General features: G+C 41.1%; 1 protein-coding gene across 7 annotated transcripts in view; it reads left to right on the top strand.

Annotated features, from left to right (window-relative positions):
* Window positions 1–18035, top strand: part of LOC148390864 (receptor-type tyrosine-protein phosphatase gamma-like) — a 145545-nt gene that overhangs the window by 118477 nt on the left and 9033 nt on the right. For all 7 annotated transcript variants that reach the window (XM_088389135.1, XM_088389132.1, XM_088389134.1 and 4 more), the window contains 10 exons: window positions 1189–1255; window positions 3643–3800; window positions 4896–5088; window positions 8524–8708; window positions 10625–10733; window positions 11608–11657; window positions 11746–12481; window positions 13294–13432; window positions 15807–15898; window positions 17510–17601. In XM_088389135.1, coding sequence (XP_088245261.1) covers window positions 1189–1255; window positions 3643–3800; window positions 4896–5088; window positions 8524–8708; window positions 10625–10733; window positions 11608–11657; window positions 11746–12481; window positions 13294–13432; window positions 15807–15898; window positions 17510–17601 — 1821 coding nt within the window. The remainder of the gene's footprint in view (window positions 1–1188; window positions 1256–3642; window positions 3801–4895; window positions 5089–8523; window positions 8709–10624; window positions 10734–11607; window positions 11658–11745; window positions 12482–13293; window positions 13433–15806; window positions 15899–17509; window positions 17602–18035) is intronic.

Genomic DNA, 18035 nt, shown 5'->3' with positions numbered 1-18035 from the left:
CCTGACAGCCCTATTGCTTACTGCAATTAGCACCCCCATACACAATCCGCTGAGTAGCATTTTACACAGCAAGGGGTTTTTGTGCACATACACGTGCACATACATACACATCAGCTCAGATTTACCATTTCTAATCAATGAGAGCAGTCTTCTTGAGCCTCCCCAAAGGCCTATTAATGGCCTCTAAGGTGTGTGTATTATCCACATTCAGCATTCACTTCCACGTAATTATTCTCTTTAGACTGACCTGAATTAATGTTGAGTATGGGAAGAAAGTCCCTGCTTTTTGTACGTTTTTTCTTTTTTTTTTTTTTGGGCAGTCTATTCTCATCGTCCAATGTAGGACATAGATAATGTTGCACAAAGTACATCTGAGCACGTATGGTTACATTTTGTGACCATAAAGAAAAGGGTAAATGCTGTTTATACTCATGAGATTTTCTATTCCTACAAGGTTGTGAAATTACAAAAGTCACATTGAATAACAGCAAGCAAAGAAGCCTCATAAAGCCCATAAAATGATCAGAAGTCTCCAAGGATACATAGCTTAACTCAAAAATATTCCTACCCTTGAGTTAAAGTGAATTTTTATGTATGACAAGAAAATAGTAGCTCGAGACTCTACAGTTGCAAGGGATCCTTTTGAACAGGTTTTTCAACTGGTGGGTCGGGACTCAAAACTGGGTCATGGGTAGGTCAGAAAAAAAATCAAGAAGTTTCTAATTTATGACGGTACTGATAAACCACTCATTGTTTCATTTATTTATTTATTTATTTATTATAAATGATTTTCATAGAAATACTGAAGTTATTTTAATTTTACAAGTTTACTGCTCTGTAGGTTTGATTAATACACTAACTGATAATGACACAAAGGGACTATTTAACTTGAGATATGCCTTTTATTTGTAAATTAAGATATTAGGGTAGTGTCGATTTGTTATTAAAAATATATACATTTATAGTATATGATGTCATTTTTTTGAAAAAGGCACAGCAAATTACTTTTGGTTGTCTTTGACATGAGAATGAATCTTTTGTGTTGTTTTGACCAAAGGGAACGACATGTTGTGTGAATAATCTTTAGTGTGATACGATTAGGGTTAGGGGTTGTCACAGTCAAGCCCCTCCCATCGGTTATTGTATTCTTATCATTTGTAATCTCTTGTGTCTGAATGTTTCTTGCAGCTCGGGCAAAAAGATAACCCAGCTGTAGAGCCTATCATCCAGGGCCTGAAAGGAGTAGTACATCATGGTAAGTAATTAAGAGTAAAAAAAATATTGTGCCTTTTATGCAACACTCACTCACCCCCAGAGAAACAAAGAATGCACCCCCAGAGAAACAAAGAATGCTGCTCATATTTTCAGCAGCTCAGACAAATATTCCGAGTCCCAAATTAGACTGTGAAGATTTGAGCGGCGATTAACATCAAAAGGAGGCAAAAGTACCGCCTCTGCCTTGGCTGTAGTGCCTACCACCGATCATGTCCTCCTCAGAGTTTCACTCGACGGAGCTATTTATTACGTATGGGCTTCAATTAACGGCCATTCATCTCTCATGTACGTCCCATATTCACTCTTAACGATTCATTGCTTGCCTTGCCTTGAATGGTACTTTAAGGTAGTCTTAAATTATTGCTTCCCTGCCAGCTTTCTACTGTACGCATGAATTATGAAGACCACGAGCAGATGTGTTAGCATGACATGATCTTTACTGCAGCAGCGGGGTGCACAGCTAATTTGTTTGCATTGACACATTGGACTTGTTTTACAACCTGCCGCTGATTGTCTTTGTGTCGGTACAATTGTACGGGAACAAGGATGAGCATGTGTGAAATAATCGTTGAGTCTCTTCTAAATGGAATCTTGTGATGGACTTTGAGCGCAGTTGTTTACTACTAAGTAGACCTCGACTTGTTTCCATGGAATGAACAAGCTCAAACCAAATGCGCGTACACACACACAGGATAAATAACTTTTATAAAAGTTTGACAGAGTTGTCAGAAATGGGTCAATTTGTTCCAATAGAATTTCAGCCTATGCCTATGATTTTCCTTTCACTGTTGTGGTTTTTGTTCATTTGTTTTTCCTTCCATTGTTCTTTTTAAGCCTGATTGCGAAATGTACATCCATTCAAACTTGTGGAGTTGCTGCAGAATTTTTTTTAAGATGATTGGCACACTACAAATACAGACAAAGACAATTTTGAGTAAAGTGTAACATCAATATGTGATCATATTTTTTCATTTTCCCATTTAACAATTGAACTGTAATAGTCATGGTAGAAAATGCAGGTCGTCAGAATATTTTCATTTACTTGAAAATTGATTTGTCCTTAATCCTTGCTGATGAAAGTTTTTAGTCATTTGCAATACAACATTTAAAGTCACTTTTAGGCTTTGACTTCACAGCCATGCACAACATAAGCTGACATTAGCCATGGCTGCTAAACTAGTAGAATGATTATTTTTTGGTAGTGTAATTTTAAGGCAATATGCAATCACAAAGTAAAAAAAAAAAAAAAAATTGCTCAGGACTCATCTATCAACCAATAAAGACTCAGCTTGCAAATATCCCACGTCGATTTAACTGCTTAATTAATCTACCGTTTTTAGATGAACCGGTTGGCATAAAACATTGTAAAAAATTTTTTACACGACTTCCCTTTTTAAAATCCTTTTTAAAATTAACTGCCGCATATAAAGGATTTTACTAACCATGTTTGTTTCGTTAATATATTCCGCTATTAGCATGTAACTCGGTTTGAGTGTCAGAGGCACGTATATGGCAGTCAGCAAAATCACGTTACAATTTCCACCAGATTATGCAGCTCAACAACAGATGTTCATGTTTTTTCTCCACAGTGTTTGTCCTCTTGCCGTCAAAGTGTGGGTGTGGCGTTTTTCGCCTCACTTCCTGCTGGCTACTAAGCACTCATTGCCTGCTCCCCTGCTAAGGCAACTTTCCACTTGCTCATTATCCCACAGCCATCCATCTATCAGCATCGGAGCGGCCCGTGAGCGATAGGGCACGTACGCTGCCTCAACACAGGGGTGGGGTGGCGGGGGGAGTAGTGAATACAGAATTTGACTCTGCGCTTCCAACAGCTCCTATCAAATGCAAGCCACCGCACCCCACACTGCTGTTAAGATAAGGTCATGAGCAAATAGAAGTGACACAAACATGCTCCTTATATGGTTTCAGAGGTTAGGACAAACCCGGCGGCATCGCCCCGGCACATCGTATTTACGCGAGATAAAGGGATCTCAATGTGTGTCACAAAGCGATTCTTGTTTGTTTGGTTTGCCTAGCCTGGTTGTGATCAGATAGAGCCCATCTAGAAATCATTGGTATCTCTCCTAATCCCCGTGTCCACAGTTGTTCCGTGGTGCAGAACAGGCTAGCACCCAGCCTCAGATCCGTGCCAGAGCGTACAATTTTACCTGACTGAGCTCCCTCTGCTCCTCTCCCTCAGCCATCTGAGCACACAGCTCTCTGGTGATGGAGCTGCTTTCAAATGAGGGCGAGTGAGATGAAATCAGCTGAAAATAGGCATACATTTAACTCTAGACATGCATGGTATTAAAGATAAGACATTTTTGGCTGGTAAACAACTCTGTGCTTTTCTTGTGTTGTCCCCAGAAAAGGAGACCAACCTCAGGTCGTTCATCCTGAGGGACCTGCTGCCATCGTCTGTGGATAGCTATTACCGATATACCGGCTCTCTGACCATGCCCCCCTGCAGCAAGGTGGTGGAGTGGATCATCTTCTCCCGGCCCGTATATCTGTCCCACTCGCAGGTTGGTTTTTTTGCGCACACACTTGCATGCCCAGACAGATTATTCTCCACGCACGGTCAGATCCCATTTACACACTGCCAGTGGATGTCGTGGAAGGCGCATGCAGCATTTCCTCTCATCCTTCCGCTTCTTTGTCTGTCCCTCCCGCAAGTCTTTTTGCATAGGGAACTAACACTTTTACTGTCGCAATCCTCGGGGGACAACTTTAGTCGCAATTTAGAGCTGTGCTCATGCTGGAAAATAGCTGGAGTTGAGAAATGTTGCTCCTTATCATTCTGACGGTTGTCTTTGTACGGTAAACACTCAGTTCATTACCTTGCTTTCAAAGTGGACCGTTTTCGCCGAACTCGACTTTTGTAACAGTCATGTATACCACTCCTTAATACATACAGTGGTGCATTGATTTAAGAGTTTAATTCATTCCATGATTGTGCTCATAACTCAAAGCACGTAGATCGCAAGTCCTCCATGTCCATATAAATGAGTTGTTCCAGCCGCAAGGAAACGGCAACCAAAAACCTTGTCCTGCTGTAAATGTCCATAAAATATTATTCTTGCTTAACTCACTTCAGGCTGCTTTTGCCTTGTTTTTATTTTGACAGGTAATGCATGTCTTGCGCTGTTTACTGATCCCCTGTGCGGGCATTTTGCCATAATTCCGGCCTAATATCCTCTAGAGTCCAGTGTGCTATAGAAATGTGCAGGGCTCAGTGGAATTTTGTTCTCCAGCAGCAGTATTGACCACAGCTACAATGTTTGTGGCGCCACACGCAGTCTTTTATGAACCTGTAATTCACCTGTGCAAGCATGCATCGGGCGCATCGATTCCACACTATCTGTGCGGTGTAGCCATTATTGCATGTGCTAACAGATTCGTCATGCCAATCAATGGTTGCAAATTTACCCTATTGAGAAGTTACAACTCCATAGGTGGTCATGATAATTATTAAGGTGTGTGGCTGTTGGCGCTGAGGGTGTGAATGTTTCAGGCTCCAGTTGTGAATAGTCATCTAATGATGAGCGACTACAATTGCATGCTCTTCAGGCACACGGGGGGGAAAAAAAAAATACTCTTTATTTTTCCCCTCCTTGCAGCTGGAGGCCTTCTACTCCATATTTACGACTGAGCAACAGGACCACGTCAAGTCTGTGGAGTATCTGAGGAACAACTTCCGTCCCCTGCAGGACCTTGATAACAGGAAAGTGTTCAAGTCTGCAGTGAGGGATGCCTGGCAGAAAGATTTGACTGACATTCACGGGAGCAGTCATAGCACTGAGGCGTCGAGAGGTGAGCTACTGTCTACTACTGTACACTGGCCGTCATCAGCTGTGTCTATGCTGCCATTTGTTATTTACAGTATTTGACTTTAAACTAAAGATGCCCAGTTGACTACATTTGAGCCACTGTGGAAAAGCCTTATGAAAGGTGTTGATTTTTTTGCAATACCTTTATTTAATGGAGTTGGTGAATCTCCCCTGTTTACATTTTGCAGATATCTGCAAAAGGTGAACATCCACGAGAGACCATATAAACAAAAACATGTATTGTACAGTTTGTAATTAACTGTATTTTAAACTGATTTTATACTCGTAAACTAAGTCAAGAAAATATTTTTTTACCTCCCATAAGCTTCAAATGGAATTAAAATTAGGCCTGTAACTAACAATCATTTTAAGGATCAATTAATATGTGGATTATTTTGGTAATTAATTGATTAATCTGATTTATAATCTGATTAGGGTCATTTTAAATCAAACAAGGTCTTCAAACAGTTAAGTGAATATCAAACATAATAAGCAATTCATTTGGTAATCGATTAGTTGTCGATTATTTAACTGTTGCGCCTCAAATTAAAACACGCTATAAACACATGGTAAATATATTTAAATACAAAAAAAATTGAACTTTTCATCAAATACTGTTCTAATAAAGTACATGCGTTTGCGTTAGATAGCAGTGCGTCAATTACGATTTCAAATACGATTAATCAGCGGTCAGTTCCACACAATCTATGATTACCCATGCTGCTTTTATACATAATACAAAGATAAGGAAATCAAAATCACCCAAAATCAAAAACGGCTTCTGTCGATCATGACACTCATTATCTTCAATTATTGAAAACATTAAAAGGTTATCCTAATGGGCCATTTTTTGATGTTCCATTTTGGCATGTACTATAATAGCAAGGTAAACACGGGCGTAATTGATCAAATTCAGAAGGGATCTCATCTATTCAATATGTCACTGCCATTTCAGCGCACCACTGCACAATTACAGCCCTGCCTGGCCCACCTAAATGGAACAACAAGGCCATATTTAACATCATTAATTACACGTGTTTGTACCCTGCATTAATGTGTCACAATGACTGCCGTGTGCCTCCGTGCATGAATGAAGAAATTTTTTTTCCAAAGAATCCAGTTTGAGATTTGGTTGTGTTGCAGAAAATACTTGTTCTCAATTGTCCTTGAAATATTCTATGGAATAGCCACATTAGTTACCGTAGCAAATTTTATTTTATGTTCTTGTACTTGTCATTGTAACCTTGCTAAAAGCTTGCAGAATGGAGAATATTCAACTCAGCTATGCATTTCTAAGAAGTTGGCTGACAATTTGGGACTTAACTATTAAATTGTTTTTTTAGTTTCATGTACCTGTTGTGGGTTTTAATAATAATTCATAAGACTTATTAAAAAGCTTGTCAGCGAACCATAGGAGTGAAATCGATCTGTAGTATATCACTTCTTAGTTATAGTAAAAACTATTGACGGTGCAAAATATGATTACTTCCAATCAATAATGGGCTGTGTGTGATGTCTCAGGGAGAACTCATACATCCAGACTGTATATCACAGACGTTAATAATATCAAGCATGGGACTGGGGGGGGCTTGGTGACGGTGTTATTTTCCATATTTCTCCCAGAAGTCTTTTTATTTCCATATTTCTGTTGTGGGGACTGACTGAGCGCGACATTCTTAAAACGATTGGACTCATTTCCAGCTCTGGTTTTACATTCAGGGACTCCACTGTCACTTTAAAAGTCATTTTAGTTGTACCAGTTGCCCCTTTGTTCACCCTTTGGCTTGTGTCTCTGTAAGGCTCCCATCCACGAAGCCCACTTTCTTCTGATTGGCCATCGCCTGAAAGCCTTCAGGGGAAGACTTTCTGTTGTTTTGTGAGCATGCATTCCCCAAGGCAGTCTTGTTTATCACGCAGTATATATTTTCTGTAGAATCATCTCCCTCCTGGAACTCCCTATGTACATCCAGCATTTGTAAATCTTTTTTTTTTTTTTACATCTAACGGGGGGAAAAATAGAAGCATCCGATTTGAGTGTGGCACACGATGGAGATGAATGAGAAAGAGTGTAAAAGTGGTGTTGTCTGAGAAGATTGATTGGGAACGGTCGTGATGAAGTTGGAGCTCTCTATTGAGGCCAATCAGCCATCATCGTTAATATGTGGCACAGCTAAAATAGAGGCGTACAAATTAAGTTGTGAAATTGCTTTTGTGGTGTTTGGTCAGTGTGCAGAATGAATGTGGTGGACTAGCGTGCTTTTGTTCAGTACCAAAATCAGAAACCAGCCCCCCCACACTCACCCTCCATTACCGCCTTTCCGGGAGCCCCGACTGACTCATTTTTCTGGCTAGCTTACTCCGATTTTCTTTGTCTTTTTGGCTGCTATAGGAAAATGCATATAGCAAATCAACAATGTGGCTTTTTTATCACCAGCAGTGACAGCTGTCAAGGTTTTGTGCGCGTGTGTTTATCTGAACTTGGTATTGTTTGGTTGACAATACATGGGAGGCAGGGCAAACCTTGGCGAAATTGCTTCAAATTTTAAAGCCAAGAAAGCTGTTCAAATTGCATTTCATAGGGGACACTTTTACTGAGCTCTGAAAAAGTGTAATTAAAGCCTAATAATATGACCAAAGATGGATATGGATATTCCATACTCTGAAATTACAATCAAAATATATGTCTTGAAAGATTCTACAGCAGATATGCTAAATAATGAATCTAATCCCAGAAAGCCCGGGACTTCAAAACAAGATGAGATCTTTTTCTTTCATTAAACATTAAGCTTCTGACACGCAACATCCGACAGGTTCAAATACAATTCACACACTGTCACACTTTATCAACACTGCCAGAATTTTCCCATGTGCTTTTCCCCCAGAGTCACTCTGTGTGTGTGTGTGTGTGTGTGTGTGTGTGTGTGTGTGTGTGTGTGTGTGTGTGTGTGTGTGTGTGTGTGTGTGTGTGTGTGTGTACGTGCGTGCGTGCGTGTGTGCGCGCGTGCGTGCGTGTGCGTATATACTGTATACTATATACAGCTTATCACAGTTCACTTACTGTGCAAATGATTGTGACAATCTCAATTTGTCACAAATCCTATGTGCACATGATTAGTTGACATTGTTTCTTGATTGCTGTTGCACCATTGTGTTCGGGAAAAATGTCCAAATTGTGTCTGCCGACTCTCTTAGTGTCCACGGCGCAGCCTCTACTGCCACCTTGAGGTTCCTGTGCAAGTTCCCCCTCCCCGACCTGAATCCTGTAAAGAGTATAGAGTATTTCTCATGGTAACAATGGAACTGTTGTGGTGCTAGTGCCTATAAAAGAGAGCTCCAATTATTTGGTTACATGTGATTATGATCAAGCCTTTCATCTTCACTCTTCACTGAGATGTTGAAAGCTTTCATTGTCATGTAGTGTGCAGCAGCGCCCCAGTGAGCATGAAGATCCAACCGCTGAACCAGACGGCCCTGATGGTGAGCTGGGAACGCCCCCTGACTGTGTACCACCCACCCATCACTAGCTACATGGTGTCCTACAGCTGGGTGAAGCGCGATGTCGCTGATGAAGAGACCTTCACCAAGACAGGAGATCAAAGCATGGTGAGCGGCCTTAGATAACACGCCACTGACATCTACACAAGAGAATAAGTCATCTCAATGGAGTTTTGCAATGTGGATGTTACTAACAGGATCAGTCAGTGTGAATGTAAGAGGTGACAGGTTATGAGAACCCCTGTATGTAGCCGGTGGTTGATATCAAAGCCCAGAGCGCCTCCCATCCTGTCACTCGAGTTTGGCTGAGGAGACACACAGGCCTGTCACATTCGCTGACAGATTTATCCATAATGCATGTCTGTGTCCACCTAGGGTCTCCCTTTTAGGATCATCTATTACATTTCCATCGGTCGTGTTTTACATTTAGACTGGTAGGTACATTGACAAGGAACCTAGACAATGAAACAAAAAAATGAGATGGATATTCAAGATGGATTTTTCTCGATATCAACATCTGGAGTGATTTTTTTTACAAGATGACAGAAAGTTTTTTGGGATTGTTTTAGTCCAAGGTGTTGGACATGATGGCATGTCTGCAGCACAACCTATGTTTCTAGTTTATCTTAATTAGAAATATAATGAAGGATGAAGATTTATACGTCAGTCAAATTAAAGCAACGTTTAAAAACACGGTCTAAATTATCATGATTAATAATTGATGATATCAAAATCTACAAGCTGCCAAGTTTACACCAAGACAGATCTTTCCAACATGTCTTCCACAGCTTGTGTGAAAATTGTCAAATGGGCAAAATCCATCTATTCACGTCCCATCTGTCTTGTTTAAGTACAGTGTCTCGGTTTGAAGTCTAACTTCCAAGCCTCCAGTTGAGCTTTTGGCTCCAGTCATCATGTTCACTCTTAACTTCAGATTGTTCTTTAGTCTTTCCAACATTCAACGTCTCTACAGAAATCTATCCTGCAGGGCTTCTACCTACAAGCATGTTCTTCCACACACTAAATATTCCGCTCCTGGCTCACATCGTCTTGTGTTTGTGGGATTCCAACAACCAGCTGCGGCTTCCTTTAAAACCCGCTGACCCCACCCCACCCCAACCCCACCACCCTCAGCTTGCTCGGAGTGCACCACTGTTTTTTTTTTTTTTTTACACACACAAAAACAACGCAGATTTTATTTTATTTTTTCTAACTTGCCCACTAGTTTTGCCCCACCAATTGCAGATGCGGTGAAAACAAGAAGCTTCAAGTGCAAACACACGTGGGGGTGGAGGAAACATTTTGTTTCCAGCATTACAAGACAATCTTTGTTCATATTGGAACTTCTGTGAAATGTATATCATCAAACTTTTTTTTTTAGATTGAGAAAACACATGGGACACTAGTTTTTTGAGAGAGAAAATACAGAACACATTGTGATGAATACTTGGAAAAACTGGAGCTGTCCTCATTTTGAGGAGCAGTTTTTTGATATCAAGACTTTTTTTTTTAAAAACTTATATTGAACTTTCACTGTAGCTTTGCCTGCAGAACAACCGCTGCGTTGTCTGTTGACTGTTTTTTTTTTAAAGGGATTTCAGTAGATCGTCTCGTGGCTTTCATTCACTTTAATTAATTTCATGTGATTGTACATTTATAGCACAGACACTTAATTTGGCTGTCAGCGTCGTCGCACGCCATTAATGCTGTCACTTTACTGAGAGTGGTTTCTCAACTTCCCCCTTGGCTGTCAGTCCTTCTTATTATACGCTCTTAATATCCATTTCAAGTCTCAGTTTCTATATCCGTACACCTTTTATCTGAATTGTCTTTTGTGAAATACAAGCAGCTGCCTTTTTAAAGTGCCTCCCGTCTGCTGAGTTGGAGACGCAAGTCGTACTAATTGAGCGTATACGCAATGCGGAGCGGTGAATGTATTGATGCTCACTTAGTCAGTCGGTGTTCCAATTTGATCATTAGCTTTAAATGTACGTTTGTTTGTTTGTTTGTATGTTTTCTTGCAGAAAGCAGTTATCACTAACGTGTCCCCAGATGTCTTGTACCTATTCCGGGTACAGGCGGTATGTCAACATGACCTGCGCAGCGACTTCAGCCAAACGTTACTCTTCAGAGGTACACTAATCCCCCACCCCCCCCCGCCGAATCACACTTGCAGTTCACAAATTCACAGATTTGTGTTTGCCAGAAAATTCTATCAATCATCTGTCTGAATAGAGAAAGAGTATGGCAATAAAGAAATATGTTGAAGTGGTAATATTTTTTCCCCAGAATAAAATCCTCTGATCGCCATTTATTTTTAGAAAATGATATTAAATGAAATTGATAAATAGATTTACTATTTAACCTTGGGATGTTCCAATCCGGGTTTTATGGTCATTTATTAACTACACTTTATCAATTGATTTTAGAGTTACTCACTCACTATTATTCTAGCAATCGTTTTATCTGTCATTTATTTTTTTCAATTAAGATTAACAAAAAAGAAAAACATTCCATCTAAATTGCCATCCCGCTATCTTATAAAAATACATCATTATTTCAGATTGACAGTACACAAAACGCACAGTAAATTATGATTCAGTGACTGGTTTGGTCTGTAACATTTCAGAAAATTTGGAAAAATAATGATGTATGCATGTTTTGTTTGGATTGCCCGTGCCCTGTTGAGGAAAGGGGGAGGGGATGCTACACTGCACACAGACTGGAGTCTCGTTGGCTTCAGGCTAAAGTATGAGCTGCGGGTGATCGGTAATGAAAGCCAATTACCTTTTCATGAAAATTGGTCGACCGTCGTTGCCAGCCAATCAGACGAGCTCCTCTAGTTTAAGATATTATTATAAGCAATTATGGACAATTTTGTGGGGTGTCAATTTTTTTTCCCTCCATTTCCAGTATTGACTATGAAATGTATGTGTATTCATTACAGTATGCATAGGATTTTGACTTTTTTTTTAAAATATTTTTTTTTACCTCCTTTGTATTGCAGCGAACACCACAAGAATATTTGAAGGTTCCCGTATCGTGAAGACCGGTATGGTAAGTTGACCAGTAGATGGCAGTCCAAAAGATTTACAGAATGCCATTTTAATCCTTGAGGTGACCTCATATAATCTGCCTCTCTCAGCCGACAGTATCTCCAGTATCATCAGCTGACATGGCTCCCATCAGCTCCGGTTCCTCAACATGGACATCTTCTGGCATCCACTTCTCCATTGTCTCCATGGCAACAGGACTGGGCCCTTCCTCCAGTGGCAGTCAAGCCACGGTAGCATCAGTGGTTACGAGCACCTTCCTGGCAGGCTTGGGTGTCAGCGGTGGGGTCATCTCTTCTTTGCCCAGTTCTGTTTGGCCAACGCAGATACCAAAAGCCAGTCAGAGCCCACCTCACTCATCCACCCCAGCCGCAAAGCCCAGCACGGAGCAAGTGGTGCCCCAGGTCGCGGAGACCGACTCTCCCCCTGAGGAAAACCCGGCTACGTCCAAGGGTGAGGAAGAGGAAGACGAGGAAGGGGACGGAGAGGGAGAGCAGGAGGACAGAGGTGCAGAGAAGAAGAAAAAGAACAAGACGACACCCACCTATGAGAAAACGCAAGGCAACAGCACGGCGGCCAAAGAGACCGTCCTCCCCACCCCTGCGTCCACAGCCAAAGAGAAGGCCACAACTCAAGGCAGCACAGCGCCTGCGAGCACGGTGGTCAGCCACCTGACCCCCCCACAGGAAAACGTCACAAACATCAACGCAGTCACCACTCAGGAGCCGCAAAATGACAGCGCTGAGATGCAGATTCCGCAGAGCTCCACTCTCTCACCAAAGATCAGCAGTGATGGGAAGCGTCTTTGGCCGTTCTCCATCCACACCGGTGAGATTTTGTCAAGCGTGAACATGCTTGGTGGCTTCACAAGCTGGTTTAGCAAAATAAATCTTGATTCAAGGACCAGCTCAGTCAAAGACTAAGCTCTGATGTAGGCTTTTGTATCTGAACAACACAGAAACCTGAGGGCAGGTGCCCGCGAGAGGTATTGTGCCTCAAGCTTTTCTCTTTTGGGGCTGTTTGCTTCAAGAGAAAGCTGATTTAGATCTTTTTATTTTATTTTTAAGCTTAGGGCGCTGTAGGTAGCATGTCTGCACAAATGAATTTAGCGTATTGCTGCTGGAATCTTTCTACTCTCTGGAAAAAAATGTCAAATCAAGAGCAAGAAGTGGATAGTTAGGATAATGTGTGAGAATGGAGTCCTAATATGCGAAAGAATAAAAATTCAGTATTTGACAACAAATTAGATTCTATTGTCACTAGAAACTACATTATTATGAAGAGTATTTTTTTGTATTCGGATGTTTTTCCGCTCGCTTTTTGCTCACCACCATTTGCCCACCTGCACTCCCTGTTTTATCGATTTATTTTATTTATTTTTTTTTAAACCTTTGTTCCACACTGCTTTCAGTTGGTGTTTTCTTCCAATTCATCCTCGAACGACTGGAACAGTGCAACAAATGATAACACTCACCTCATTAATCCCAATACACTTTAATTCATTGTCTGTCGCAAAAGTCAGCATTTGCAAATGAATCAGTTCTCAATTGGTTTACCCGGATAAATAAAATTCATCAAATTGTAATGCAATTTTGCATCAAAATACCCGACATTAAATTTGCATTTGTCTCTTGTCCCAGAGAGGACCACCTTGTCCAACGTGACCCGAACGCCTCACCCCGGCATGGGCAGGATGGTGTGGATTGTCCCCTTGGTAGTCGTATCTGCGCTGACCCTCCTCTGCCTCATCATGCTACTCATCGTGATGGTCTACTGGAGGTGAGACTTGCACAAGACGAAGGGTCAAATTATGTATGTGACAATGAGTCTGAACAAAGATGCGCTGCAGGAATGACAGGCTTGTCGCCTTCTCGGGGGTCAACCTTTTTTTTTTTTGCTCATCATTTATGGGTCATGCCTCGAGCAGCATGCGTCTATACATTTTTTTTCTACCATCAGTGCTTTAATTTCTGTGATGATTCCTTTGTGTGCCTTCTCGCTGCACAATGAAGGCCATCACCGTGCGAGGCTTGAGGCGGGAGACCTGAAGGCCCCGCCGTACCAACAGCGGCCCCAGCTGTGTTTTCATCTGCTCGGCTAATTTCCAGCCAAGCAAGTGAAGTTCCAGTAATTACCCGGGCCAAGCCACTAGCACATGTGGGATAGTTAATGAGTTACAAATGGCACTACTGGCTATTTCCTCAGCTGCTCTCATGCAAATTTATTTATTCCCCTCAAGATTCTGCATTATTATTTTATCTGTAGTATTTTAATTAGGTATTCTCATAATTATTCTATTGATTAATCTGGTAATCAAAATTACTTTTTGCCCAATTAAAGAATTGTAATGAATATGTAGAGGAGAAAGTTCTCCGCGGATTTGAATAGATTTGCCGGCTTCCTTTTTGTTTCTTTAATGCGGTGCACAGGTCATGGGTTTTATTTTTTTCATAGTTTGTTTACTCTTTGGGCTTGTATAATAGAAAATGAGATGTCAAATGGAACGGTCTTCTGTAATTAAAAAAAAAACTCAGAAACTCTGTATTTAAATGCAAAAACCAAGCATGTGGTAGTCATTTCCACTTTGAGTTTCACAATTTCATGAATATATATGAATATATTGAGTGCATTGAAAAAATAAGTTGTCCTTCACTGTGTAATTCTACTTTACCTGATGTCACTTGAAGTGAGAGGATGAAGCTTCCCCGGTGAAAGTTTTGTTTCCAAAGTGGTCACAGATTTTGGCAGCAGAAGACTTTGATGCAAGAGCAAGGAATGCTCCAAGATACGGCCGGGCTGAACATCCCAGCGGTTGTTATGACAACTCTCACAGTTCAGACAGTGTCAGCTCCCGGGGGGGGGGAGTGGCCATGATGAAAGATGAAATCAAACCATACTCTTTCCGTTTGAGCCGATCCCTGCTCGTTAGCTACTTGCGCTCTTTGAGAACAAAATCCACTATTCTTCAAATTCACACATGATAGGTTTTAGAGGGGAAAGATGTCATCAGCTCAATGTCTGTGGGAGTATTTGTCTTGTGTGTTTGCTCCTCCTCACTTGTCAAGGTCACGAGCAGAACTCCAATGGACTTAATTGCAACACACATCTGGATGCCTCTGAGGCCTGAGCTGTTTGTTGAAAGCTCACAGATGTTTGAGGCCGGAACAAATCCCGCACGGCGCGTCGGTGTTGATGCCGCGCTTTTGCAACTGTCATCCTTTTTCGGAAAAGCCTCGTTCATCTCGGGTTGTATTCCCTCAAAGCGAGCTGTTGAGGAGGACGCGCAGATCTCGCCGCTTAGGTAGCCGCAACGCATCTGGGGAGATTGATTGGAATTTGGAGGCTGTGACGCAAGCTGGGAACGTGCCCTCCTCAACCCCTCCCCTCCCCTCACCAGTCCATCCCTCCATCTCTCTCTTTCCATACCTTTGTCAATTCAAGGCAGTCCTTTTGTTTTGGTTGTGTGTCCATCCGAAAGAATGACTAGCGTCTGCAACCTTCTCTGCAAGTACAGGTAGGATCACACCTGGAATATTTTTTTGTGGCAATGACACTGAGATTGTCTCTTGGTATGTTTAGTCATTAGTCAGCACTTTTGTGTCAATGAGAGAGACTCCATGCTGAGGACTTGTAAGACTACTGTGTCTTTTAAGGGCCTCCATAAATTCTAATTGTTTTCCCCCCCATGCACCATCCATTCATTTCTATCCATTGTGCAGGACATTTTGAATGCATGCGCAATTCATTGTAGAAGATTAATTTGGTGACGCTGCAAATATAATTAACACATTTATCATTTTTTACGAGATGCTTTGGAAAATTGGATGTATGTTAGCGAAATGGATGAGCTTGCAGACTCTTAATATTAAATAACTTTTTTGCAGCACGTGCAATTTGTTCTTCAATATGCTCCTATTATGTTGCTTTCAAAGCATAGCGGATGTTTTTTTGGAGTGTGACACGTTTTGTCCCTGAGCGGATGGTGTTTGGTTGAGATGACACCTCTTAGCTGTTTACGTCACCTGTGGTCTGTTTGGCAAAATCGGTGTGTCATGTTGGACGTGGTGTTCTTTTTTTTTTGCATCATCTAAGGCAATATTTGCTTGTCTTTTCGATGGCAGCTCACGCAACATTTTTTCTTTTGTCCCTGCAGGAGGTTTTTCCAGACAGCTCACTTCTATGTGGAGGAAAGCAGCTCTCCTCGGGTGGTGGCCAATGAGAGCATCCCCTTCATCCCAATACCAGGTAGACACTCGGCAGCAAATTGTACTATTTTAACACCGTCGACCTTTGCTAGTTTTCTCACTTTGTCATTTTTTTTTTTTTTTATATATACTCCAGTGAGTCGGCCTGTTTAAATTGCATTATTTAATGGGGGAAACTAACTCAAAATAAAGCAGCTAATTCCAGGGGTATTCTGAAATCACCATAAACATTTCTCAAATGGCTCTGTCTCTGCTTCTTTGATGTGCATATTTGCACAATTTAAGTTCATTTACATGTGAAATGACTCCGGGAGTCCCTTTGCAGCTGAGTATGAGGGCTGGCTGGCTTTATTTTTTTTATTTTTTTTTTTTTTGCTTGCTCTCTTTTAATGTTCCCAGCAACGGCGCACTGGCTGGCTGCTAGTTGATATCAGGCTTAAGTTTCTCAGTCACAAAGCTCTGTGACATTTGAAGACGGCGATATCGTAGTCACAAAGCACAGCTGATGTCGCCGTCGACTGCACATTAAAATTCCACTTTCATTGCTTGTCGCCTCCTTTCTCCCTTTTATTTGCGTTGTAGTGTTCCCACAGCATACATAGTCAGAATAACTGAACAGACGACGGAATTGAGTCCACCTAGTTCAAGGAAAGGGAAACTCGTAGAGCTGTGACCTAAACGGGCCCGTAAAATTTATAAGTATTTAAACGTTTATATTATGCTAAGAGATGGATGAAGAAGCGCTTATATGCTTTCAAGATCTAATTAGTTCATTCGAGGTTCTTTCAACCGCAACGGTCCAATAGGCTGAAGGACATTGTGATAAATGGATGGATTAGCAAAGATGAATCCGCTTTTACTGTGTGACCAGGTCGGCCTTTTTTGGGTCCCAGGTGCAATGGTGTGTTCATTTAAACATTAGCCAGCATCAGACGCCATGACAGCTGGGGCCCCGGGCTCTATTGTCCCTGAGAGGCTGCTCCAACAGCCGTATCAAAGATCCCTCGTGTGTGACCTCAAGATGATAGGGCTCCACGGAGACAGATGCTTCCACCATAAATGCTGAAAATAACACATTTGTGGCACCAGTTACAGCAGCTCTTCCCTGTTTTTGTACCCCGTTGACTGTTTTCAATTGGCCTTATCTGTAAAGAAAATTTAAGGACCTTGGGAAGTGGATTAGATAATTAGATAGACTGACGACTGTGTAGTAGTGAACTGTAGAGATACAACGTTCAATTCTTTTACAACATTTTGGTTATTTGGATTTGTAAGGCATGGATAAAATAAAATCCAGTGATGCACTTGGGCTTTCTGGCAAGAGCCAAATTTTGCTGTGCATTTTTGAGTCGCCTCATTTTTACTACAAAGCCCATTTTTACTCTTATGGGTGCAGTTAGCTTGCAGACTAAGCCTAAACTCAGCCCACAGCGTCTGAAGTCTGAGATAACGTCTTGGTTTGTGATTTTCGAGGCTGATCAGATTTTTTTTTTTTTTTACTCAGAGAATTTTGGTGGGCTTGTTTAATATCCCTATTTAGAGTCAAGATATTTTTATTTTTGTTTCACTGGGACTTTAAATGGTGTGGGGGTTTTTTTATGACTTAATTTAACAAATGAAACGTTCTTTCTGTGTTTTGCGCTCACTATAGATGACATGGAGGCCATTCCTGTCAAGCAGTTTGTCAAACACATCATGGAGCTCTACAAAAACAACCTGCAAGGTTTCTCTGAGGAGTTTGAGGTAATTCTTTAAAATTATTATCATTACGTAATTTCTCACAATATCAAGTTGAATCTGACCGTGTAGAACTTTTTAAAAAAATAAATATTGTTCATTTATTTAAAAAATCCATTATTAATTTTAGTAATACACAAAAAAATTACATCGACGTTCTTTTTTTATTATAATGTTTAGGTCTGGTAATTGCTAATTACATTGGTCACGCCTCACCGCACAGCTCGCTGATATTCGTTCATCATAAAGAATTGAATGGTACATGAGTCAGCCAACCCAGGCACTCCAATTTTTTCATAACGTGCACATACTGAGAAATAGCGCGCCACCATTCGTCTTTCTTCCAGAGAATTCTGCGTACAAATGCTAATTATTAAAGAGGAACAAAATCCCCAAATTTTAAAAACAAGAATACCATACATTTTTGTGGCCACATTAAG

This window comes from Syngnathus floridae, chromosome 11, assembly GCF_059516105.1.
Source record: "Syngnathus floridae isolate MCC-2025c chromosome 11, RoL_Sflo_1.0, whole genome shotgun sequence".
Taxonomy (NCBI): domain Eukaryota; kingdom Metazoa; phylum Chordata; class Actinopteri; order Syngnathiformes; family Syngnathidae; genus Syngnathus; species Syngnathus floridae.
The sequence above is the reverse complement of the archived record's forward strand: the minus strand, read 5'-3'. Positions and strand labels throughout refer to the sequence as shown.